Source organism: Serpula lacrymans, assembly GCF_000218685.1.
Source record: "Serpula lacrymans var. lacrymans S7.9 unplaced genomic scaffold SERLAscaffold_2, whole genome shotgun sequence".
Taxonomy (NCBI): Eukaryota; Fungi; Basidiomycota; class Agaricomycetes; order Boletales; family Serpulaceae; genus Serpula; species Serpula lacrymans.
In genome coordinates this window covers 193683-203542 of record NW_006763291.1, presented here as the reverse complement: position 1 = coordinate 203542, position 9860 = coordinate 193683, and the positions used below count along the sequence as shown (strand labels likewise).

At 41.0% G+C, this 9860-nt stretch overlaps 3 protein-coding genes across 3 annotated transcripts; 1 reads left to right on the top strand and 2 right to left on the bottom strand.

Moving 5' to 3' along the window:
- Window positions 1-791: 791 nt before the first annotated feature.
- Window positions 792-1858, bottom strand: SERLADRAFT_432997 (uncharacterized protein; the record flags this gene model as incomplete). Its single annotated transcript, XM_007313165.1, has 3 exons — window positions 792-1070; window positions 1121-1199; window positions 1572-1858. 3 exons carry the CDS (start codon window positions 1856-1858, stop codon window positions 792-794), a joined length of 645 nt encoding a protein of 214 aa, XP_007313227.1.
- A 509-nt stretch (window positions 1859-2367) lies between these two features.
- On the bottom strand, window positions 2368-2994 carry SERLADRAFT_432996 (uncharacterized protein; the record flags this gene model as incomplete). The annotated part of the gene is made up of 1 exon (XM_007313164.1): window positions 2368-2994. One exon carries the CDS (start codon window positions 2992-2994, stop codon window positions 2368-2370), a length of 627 nt encoding a protein of 208 aa, XP_007313226.1.
- Window positions 2995-4924: 1930 nt separating this feature from the next.
- On the top strand, window positions 4925-6584 carry SERLADRAFT_432995 (uncharacterized protein; the record flags this gene model as incomplete). The annotated part of the gene is made up of 5 exons (XM_007313163.1): window positions 4925-5398; window positions 5452-5765; window positions 5826-5904; window positions 5960-6133; window positions 6180-6584. 5 exons carry the CDS (start codon window positions 4925-4927, stop codon window positions 6582-6584), a joined length of 1446 nt encoding a protein of 481 aa, XP_007313225.1.
- Window positions 6585-9860: the final 3276 nt, after the last annotated feature.

Below are 9860 nucleotides of genomic sequence, written 5' to 3'. Positions count from 1 at the left end.
CACCATTTGGATGATGCAAAGAGCCATCCATTTGAAAAGAAAAATAGTTATGGGAGAGATATCTTGAAAAACGTATTTTTGTTTTCAAGCTTTTTTTTCCAGATTTTTCTCATGTATATATTTGGCTATGCACCCAGTGATTGTAGATTATCAGTAGATAGTGGTTTTTCTGCCCCCTGAGCCTCCATCATGACCACATCCTCCTCTCGAAAGAAAGCAGCTGCCTCGGCTCTCCTTAAGTCGCCTCATGCTCAACGAAGGAAGGCTGCTTCCCTGGCTTCGGCCACAGCTGCTGCTGCTGTATCACTGGCTTCAGTATCATCTCTTATTAAATCACCTCAGCATAATTCAATTTTAACTGGTCATGCTTGGGTTAGGGAGCTATTATGTGGACATCCTCATTGATTCCATAATATGATGGGGCTTTCCAAGCCAGTTTTCCGCAGGCTCCTTCAAGAGCTCAAAAATCATGCAGGTTTTTGTCACTCCAAGCATATCTCAACTGCACTTTGCATTCTTCACAATTTCATATGAGTTCATGATCCTGATAACAGTAACAATGAAAAAAGGGACAGCATAGGTGGTGGACAGAATAGTCAAGCTATGCGGCAGGATCAAAGGGATCATAGCCATGTCATCACACCTCAGGAAAAGGAGAGGGCAATACTTAAATATGATATAATTGCAAAGGCAATGTGGGAACAGTATATCACATATACTCAAACTGGAAACTAGTAATAGTAAAGCTATTTTAACTATATGCTATCAATCTCAAGATGGATGTAGTTGGATCAAAGGACATCATCAGAGATAGCAGAATATGCATCAGCAATGGCAATATTCTTGGTGAATAGTGCAATTGCTTGTGTGCGCTCAGCAGTGGCCAATGCATTATCAACACAAACAGCCTTGATTGCAGCAATTCTCCTCTTAGGTGTGCTGGGGACATCACCAATAAGCTGGAAAATACTAGGGTCAGGACAACTGAGTGATGAAGCTGCAGATGCAGGAGTGGGTGATCCAGAAGCTGCACATTTGCGTTTTGAGCTCTGAGACACTTCAATAGAATCCTAGAAGAATGAATAGTGAGGTAAAGTCAACATCAAGCCATATCACATACCTGAGACTTTTCTTCCCCATCCAAGTCTAAATCACTCTCTGGATGACCATCTGCTGTGCTCATCTTGATCCACTTGCTCCTCATAAGGATGAGGTGAGGGCAAAGAAGGCTCATCAATCTCTGGGATATGAAAAGCACCCTCACCAGTGGCATAGTGTCCATCAATAAGTCCAATTATATCATTGTAGGGTGGAAAAGGGTTTGTACGCCATAGCTTTGGTTCTGGATGGGACTGAGACAGATCTAATTGAGTACATCCCATACTAAATTATTGACTCTACACTTACTGCAATATAGTTATCCCACACATCTTCTTCAGCAGTTACTTTCTTTCTGGTATCATCCTATCCAAAACCAGACGGCTCTCGGAGCTGCTGAACAACAAGGCACATAGCCTTTAACTGTGATGATAAAAATCAGTACAATATATGTTATACAATGGTTGACTTACTGTTCCCCAATGTCGGCTACAATTTGTAGATGTCTTTGGTGCACCAGCACAACGGCTGCAGCAACAAAAGCTGGTTTTTTGAAATTATTGTCAGGTTGATTACCTTCCATTTGTGCCTTATTCAATTTATCCACTAATGTGGCATCATCCTCTGATGTCCATTTTGCATTTCGGGGCTCTTTTGGGGCTGGACTCTGAGATTGTTGACTAGGAGGTTGGTTCTCTTTGTTGGCAAGGAGCCTGTTTTTCATAGATGAAATCTTGAGTGTGAGCTTTTGAGAGGTCATTGGGGGCTTTTGAGGTGGGTTTGAGAGTGATAGAGCAGTGTGAGCTATTGTAGTTTGAGTGTAAAAGTTGGGAACACAATTTGCAGACCGGTGTGACAAAGTTTTTTTGAAACAAGCTGAGTTGCCGAACACGTCAGCTCGTTCCAAAACGCAACTTTTTTGGCGGGTGACATTTTGAAACGGTGGCTGCCGAACAGGCCCTGACTATGTTTTATTAAAAATGCAAAGAAACTAGTGATCGCGAGAATCTTATCATTTGACTGTGCCCTTAGCTTCTATCTTGCTCACAGGGACCACTTCCACTTGCAGTGTGCATGTTTTGCTGGAGAACGACAGAGATTTGAGCTATCAATATCCTTATGAGGTTTTTCTTCACTATGCCTCACAGACCCCAAGGTATAGTTGAGTCTTGTACCCGGTGAATCTTCAGTTGAATAATCAGCTTATCCTTGGTGAGTCAATTCAGTTTTTCTTCATTTGGCGTCAGGACTATTGCTGTGGCATTGCATTCAGCCTCTCGGCTCGCCTTCTTCTGTGCTTCCTTCTGCTGCCTCTGCAACCCTCTGCCTCTTTGCTTGGACCTCACCCTCTTCATGCTGAATAATCTCAAGGTGGCACTTCTTCTCGAGTCCAGTGCTATCAATTTCTCTCACGAGGTGCATGGCATGGCAAAAATCTTCTGAGGTGAATGTTGCGTCCACAAACAACTGCGTGTCATTGTGGCAAAATTGTGTGATTGCATTGTGCTGATGCATTGATAAGGTAGGCTTATCTTGTGCACGCAGCCGGAATATGCCAAGGGCCCCCTTGTTTGCGTCATTTATTGCAGGCATCCATGCAGCATCATGCTCCTCAGTACTGGCTTGGTCAATTGTGCCACCTGGCGCATATTCAGTTGTGAATGATTCCCACTTGTTGAGTGCTCCCTGGAATAGGGCTAGTGTGATTGGACACAGATGCTCAAGCTTGGAGGCAAGTTTGAATGCTGCAGCCATAGCAGCAGGATTAAAACAGAGCCGACCACCAAAGCAAGCTGTCTTGGGGGCCACATTAGCACCAAAGATCAGCTCGGGATTGGTAATCATGAGTTTGAGGTGCTGTTTCAGTTCCGTGTAATGGTCCCAAGTCCAGCACATTGAGAGACTCTGTGCCTGGCCCCCAAACCATCTGTGAATATGGATGTGAGACTGTACCACCATATAACACAATGGCAACAACCTCTGTCATTGTCTTCGAACAGTGGAGAGCCTTGTACAAGTTGAGTTCCATATGATTGAGTTTCCAGTGATCCTTCTTATCTCGTACAAATTCCAGAAACTTGAGTATAGCTTGATGATCCATGAGAACCACCTCCACAGCTTTGATGTGAGACTGGAACCTGACATTGCTTGTGTCAGGAAATTGACTGGCCACCAGCCCTATGTTTTCCATGTACCAGCAATATGTATCATGCTGGCCTTTCTTCTTATCTTTATTGTTGAAGATTCTGCCTGCAAGACTGATTGTTTTTACTGCTCCTCAGCTTGACTCATTCAGTGCACGCACCTCAGCAGGAGTTGGCTCACAATCAGCACCATGACAAGCACCCTGTACCATTGCACCATTATCCTTGTTTGCAAGGAGCACTGGCCCTTCAATGCCAAGTTAATCCCATTTGGCCATCATTGCATCATTTCTGTCAGGCAACAGATACGAAGCTATATAACAACACCCAATGTCTGGCCAAGTCCTTGCTGAAAGGCGGTGTATCAGAGTGTGTAGTTGAAGAGTATCTGTATAAGCGCAAATCCAAACTAATATTGAACTAAGGAATAATACATCGAGTATGTACTTCCTTATATAGTGAACAACAATGGTCTGACCAACTAACTAACCAATAAGAAAAGAAAGACTCGGAGAAAGTGGTCCAATCTATCGTATTTACTAATTGCATGAGAGAAAATATTGGTAAGAGGTGTACAATTGGCTGTATCAGTAAGCCCATGAGAAGGTGCTGATTCATAGCCTTCCTCGCTTATCAATATCCCTCTGAAGTATTCCCAGACATAGCATTGGATCATTGCTATGTCATCTGGATATTTTCTTGAGGGTCTACAACAGTTCTCCTTTGTTGTAAGTACGATAGGACGTGAGTATGAATGGAAAATAAGAACAAAAAGGATAAGAGTAATAGAATGCCAACTGTAATCTCTAGTCCAAGAACAAGAGGAGTGACAGGGAATAAATTGGATAACCACAACATGATGGGAATGCAATGAGAAAAGAGAAAAATTGATTCCTCACAATTAACTCCCAATAATCAGAGGCCAGTGGCAGCACAGCTAAAGTAATGCAGTGTGGCCAAGCCATTACATGAATAAACCTTTGTGAACCAACCACATGGCAAAGGGTCGAGTCTTCCATGCTGGAACTTAGAATGTGCAATTTGTGAAAGAACTGCTACATTTTGTCTCTTCTTTGATAGTATAGAAGAAGAAAAACAATCATAAATTTTCAGGATTCAGCTGCATTCTAGCCTGTCCAAGCCACTGTTGATATTCTGAAACTTGGTTACATAAAGCCAAAGTCAGCACCACATCAAAGCTTAGCATACAGGACCTATAATAGTTTGCCTGGGTGGGGTATTTTACTCACAAAGAAATATGTATGCTAATGTTGGGGCTCTCAGCCTTGATCTTAATAATCCACCTTGGAACCAAAGGTGATACATTAGAACTAAGGACCAAACTGATGCATTGAAATAAGTTAGGCCGATACATGATTGAATGATGGACCTTGAGTGGTGTTTGGGCACACTGTTTACTCATAATCTTAGATAATGACAGTACAGCTGTTGTGGACCTTGTAATACTTAAATCTGATTGCTTTCCGCCGAACTGATGATCCAGCCAAAATTATTATATTATGTAATTCACACAGTGCTTTGGTATACACTTCATTGTTGTCGTCAATTCTGAATCATTATACTGATAAATACAGCTATCAGACAGCAAAAAAGTTATAGACAAACATTTGTATATATATAATACTGAATAAAATCAATCTCATCCTTCAATCCCCAGCACTATGGCTTCCGAGCCAAACTCCCATTCTCAACTTGAGGGACCAACAAATGAACGAACACCTAATTCCAACATAATCATGTTGAAAGCAGCTATAAGAGAAATAGAAGATCTTAAGATTACTCACCAGCATTTCAGAGACATTACCGACAAAAGAGTCAAGGTTTTGAATGCCGAAAATATCCTGTTTCAACAGGATAATCAACAAATCAAAGCTGAGATGGACAACCTGAAAAAACAAATTGTTGCACTCAACAAGGCAGGAGGGGTTTACTGTGTAGAATGCGAGGAAAGTGGAGGAGAGGAAGAAAATAATGAGTCAGATATTAGTGGTGATAGGGAACATATGGAGGATGTGCTCACCTCAATTCAAATCTCCCTCAACAACATCAATCCTGTGACTATTGCACTCGAAACACTCACTCCCCACCAACGAGAGGCTTTGAGCTTTGAAGCGGCTGACTCAAAGCCTGTGAAAGTGAGTATCATATTGCATTATAGCCCAGAACCATACTCACTAAAATATACAAGGATGCTATAAATGAAGTATTTATGAGAAAACTTGGTGTTGATAAACTCAAAGTGAAGCACTTACCAGATTACCTGTTGTCAATTGATCCCAGTCAATGTCCGAAAGACACTGCCACTCAAAAAATATCACATTGTTATAACTGGAAATTATCAGCTGACGACAAAGCAAATAGCAAAAATTTAGTAGAAATTCAACAATGGGTCATACTTAATGCACCAGTAGAAATACCACCAGTTGTAGGGATGCTTCAGCTTGTGCTACCAAAGAACCTGAAGCATCAAATTTGTGTGAAATTCCAATATATGGCAAGGCAGTATTGTTTGAAATTGCAAAAGGACAAGGCACTGGCGAGTTGAGAGAATGAAGATGACAGGGACCTATCTGACACTCAAGAAGAGAACCTTGTAAGCATGTCAGTGTCCAAAGCACACAGAGACTCTTGTGCACAGTCTGTGAGTGTTTCAGACAATGATATGATGATTCTTGCACTCACCTGTTCCAAAACAGAAACTCAACCAACAAATTTGCAAACAGCCATTTTCTACTTACACCGACAAGAAATTTAATGCCGCATTTATCCTAAATGCTATGTCTGACGATGAGGACAATCCGGACTATCGGCCAACGTCAGATGAGGTTAGGACATTCATTAGTAGAGCCCCAGATTATTGGAGTGAAATAGTAAGTCATAAATCATATAAACTTCACAAAACACTGACCTTTATAGCTTCAAACAATATATGACAACCTTGAGAAAATCCCAGATCCAAAGCCGAGCAAAGAAAAAGCCATGACACTGCATGTTCATGGCCCCATCATCAACAACTATCCACTTCCTTTCACAAAACTCCTCAAACATTGGCTCTGTGCGTGGCAGATTAAGCCAAAACTACTGGCCTTGGCTGAATATAGCAATATTCTTGGTTCTTCAAGGCTTGCTTACAGTGGTACAGCGTGGGGTGATGAAGAAAATCCAATTGATGATGGGTTGAATGGGGTTGTGCACCGCAAACAAAAACAATCAGCCAAAGATGGCGACAAGATTTTTATACGAATTGAACGAGTTCCAAAAGAAGACATCAGTACAAAAGCACAGAATAGCCTTGATGAGATACTAGGAAAGACTCACTAAGATGACCTGTTCAAGCAAAATGGTTGTCCAGAGCTAGAGTCTTCAGAATAAAGGAGCCCATTGATAGGATGGGATTATTCTTGTGAGCTGTTGAGGTTTTGCTCAATTTTGTCCAACCAGTCATTGCTAGGTGGTTCAACACCACTCTGTAGAATGTTTAGATATTCAACACATGTCAAAAATAGATACTTATACAATCAAACAAATGGATGATCCAAAGTTTATCAGTAAATATGTCTTGATTGAGTTTGATGGTAATCACGGCTACAGCAGATGTGAGTTGATCACTATCAATCAATTCCAGTCCCTGGAAACAATCTGCATATGCTACGTAGATCCCAAGGTTTGTAGAACTAGAAATTGGCAACAGATATTCAACGAATACAGAACAAAAGCTGTAGCACTTACTATAGACTCCATGGCAACAAAGTGATCTTATCATCCGCAACCATCCAACGTATGATAGAACAACTTAACTCTGGTTTGTTGGGGATCTTCACTTTGACATGGTAGATAAGTTTGCAAGGAATATAACCTATAGAAAAATCAACTGTTGCAAATCGATCAGCTTGTGTACAAGTTGAAGTTGTACAGCCATATTGGATCCCAGTTTTAACAACAAATGGGAACACAGAGACTAAACGGCGAGAGAAAGGTATAGCTCCATGTTGACTTGTCATGTCATCGACAATAATAAGGTCTGGCCATTTCTTGCGAACAAATTCCAGAAGCAAGCTATATACTCTAACACACGGGAGTCTCCGGACATTATTGTATTTCTTGATTGGCTTTGGATATAAAAGGCTTGTGCAAGAGAAACCTGCAATATGTGAGCACAAAGTACCGCGGGTGAGGCCTTTCTCTTTGACAATGCAACCTAGTAATTTGTGTGCTTTTTCTGTTACGTTCTCAGGAAGCAATACATACTGTAACAGAGAACATAGTTAGAGGAAAATATGAATAAAAAAAAGAACTTACCATCTCATACAACCGGCTTCTTGACACAATCTTGCAATAGTGTATACTCCATTTCTCCATCTGCATGTCCATTCAAATTAACCCACTCAAGCTTGCCATTGAATTGTTCAAACGCAAACAACCACCACCCATATGCAGGACCAAAGTGCTTGAAAATGGAGGAATAATGCATTGAAAGGTGGTGGTTGATAGTTAGATGGACACCAAGACACTGGAGAGCATTAGAATGTAACTGTAAGTATTGTTGTCCACGTTCAACTTCATCTTTTGATATTGAGCGAGACACTAAGATTTGTTCAGCTGAGTGTATTGCAGCATCGAGTAAACTCAGGAGGAGATTTTGATTGAGCTGGTACTGGTGGGGCACTAGCCTTGATCTTGTTGTCTTTATCCCTCCAGCAGACATATAGGATAGTCGGGAATAGGGTACAGAGTTGTTGCCACTAACCAGCCTTCTGGAGAGAGTGGTTTTCACCAAGCTGCAATAATTGAGACACAAGCTCAAAGTGTACTGATGTATAAAATGTAGTACATACATTATTTGGTAGTTGTCCAATACCAGATAGCCATATTACTGAATTTGTGACACCTTGAAAGACCCACCATCCGTTGGCATTGAGAAGGTATCCATCAATAATGACATCAAAAAATGAGTGTACAATGCCTGTGATTAAATATGTCAAGGCACAAGTAATAAAAACAAGTAAGGCACACCATACCATAGAAGTTATGCATAAAATCAATAGGAGATCATTGTATAGGCATTCAAGTTGGTAGCTTATTGAGTACTGAGTATTGTGAACCATGATCATTGAGTATTTTGTTCCTAGCCCTTTCTGAGCTGGCAAGTTTAGACTGGTAAGCATATTTAAGCTGGCTTGAATCTTTTTGAAACTTGAAATTCACTATGTCGTAACATGAAGGAGTGTTGATGGTATCAAGTTGTTCTTCACATATGTTACATGGATGTTTTTTATGTGAATGACCTGCAGCACCACTTAGTTTATGAGAGGCTGGGACACCGGATGTTTGCATGAATACGAATACATTGACTTCACGAGGGATTGTGTGGCCATACATTCTCATAAGGACACCTGAGTAGATTTGTTGAAGCTCCATTACAAGTGGGTCAAGTATATAGTTAAGCTGTTCCAAGCTTGGTTCCTTCGGGCCTGGAATTGTCATTGCTAGGTGGACATTGTGGGATAGATACCTGATAGATCTATGTAGATTATTGAACGAGACATAGACTGCACCTGAAAAATGTGGTCTATTATCAGTTATTCCAAACCTATTATTAATGTCAGTAGATTAAACACCTTCTCATTTGAAATAAAAAGTGTACCAATCAATATTAATTGTCATGCTGAGTCCTACATCATAATTGATTAGTTTGTGACGTGAGCCAGGTTTGATTTTAATGTCCCTATGGGCGCCATTTGATAGTATTGACCGCTTGAGACCTATTTCTTGTTTATTCCATTCAGTGCCATCGTGTAAGTCATTTATTTGCTTGTGACTTGCCAGAGGAGATCGTACATTGTCTTGAGAAGTGTCCCTGAGATTTTTTACAAAGGTTTTGCGAAGGAAAAACCATTGAATTGCTTTGATAAGAGGTGAATAGGAATGTATTTTTGCTGGTATTCTTTTAACGGGCCCTGGTTGTCCTGTAACCGGGTTAATCAAACCTCTCTTCTCTCTGTAAACAATTCCTGTACACCTTAGTTGCGTGCATTTGGAGTCATCAAGTTTTTGAATGTCTTGAGGAGTATAATGTTTGAAGCAAAGTGTACATATAGTGTGATGTTCTATGTATTCATTCAGATCAATGCCAAGATGACTTTTGACTCCAGCAAGGGAATGAAGAGGGTGTGGTTCAATTGGTAAGGTACCACATATATCAATTAAATCAAGTGCACCTTGTAATTGATTTGTCGCTTTGATTATGGTGTGTCCATCTACAATATGAGCCATTGCTGTCTGTAGATATGCAAGATGTAGTGGTTGGTGGTCATCAAATGCTGGGACAAGCGTTTTTGGGCCCAAGTCAGGATTATCAGAGGTAGTGTTAGTCGAATATATGGGGGGTTGTTCTGGGTCAGTGTTTGGCTCATCCACTGGCTGATCCTGGCCATCTGGACTGTTATCCTGTGTTGGATCATAGCTGGAGTCATCGTCTTGGGGCTCATCAAAATAAAAGTCTTGATCTTGGAACGGAGGGTATGAATGTTCGTTGGTTTGATTGTCTTGAGTGCCAAGATCAGGTCTTGCATCATCCAGACTTGCTGAGCTTTGTTG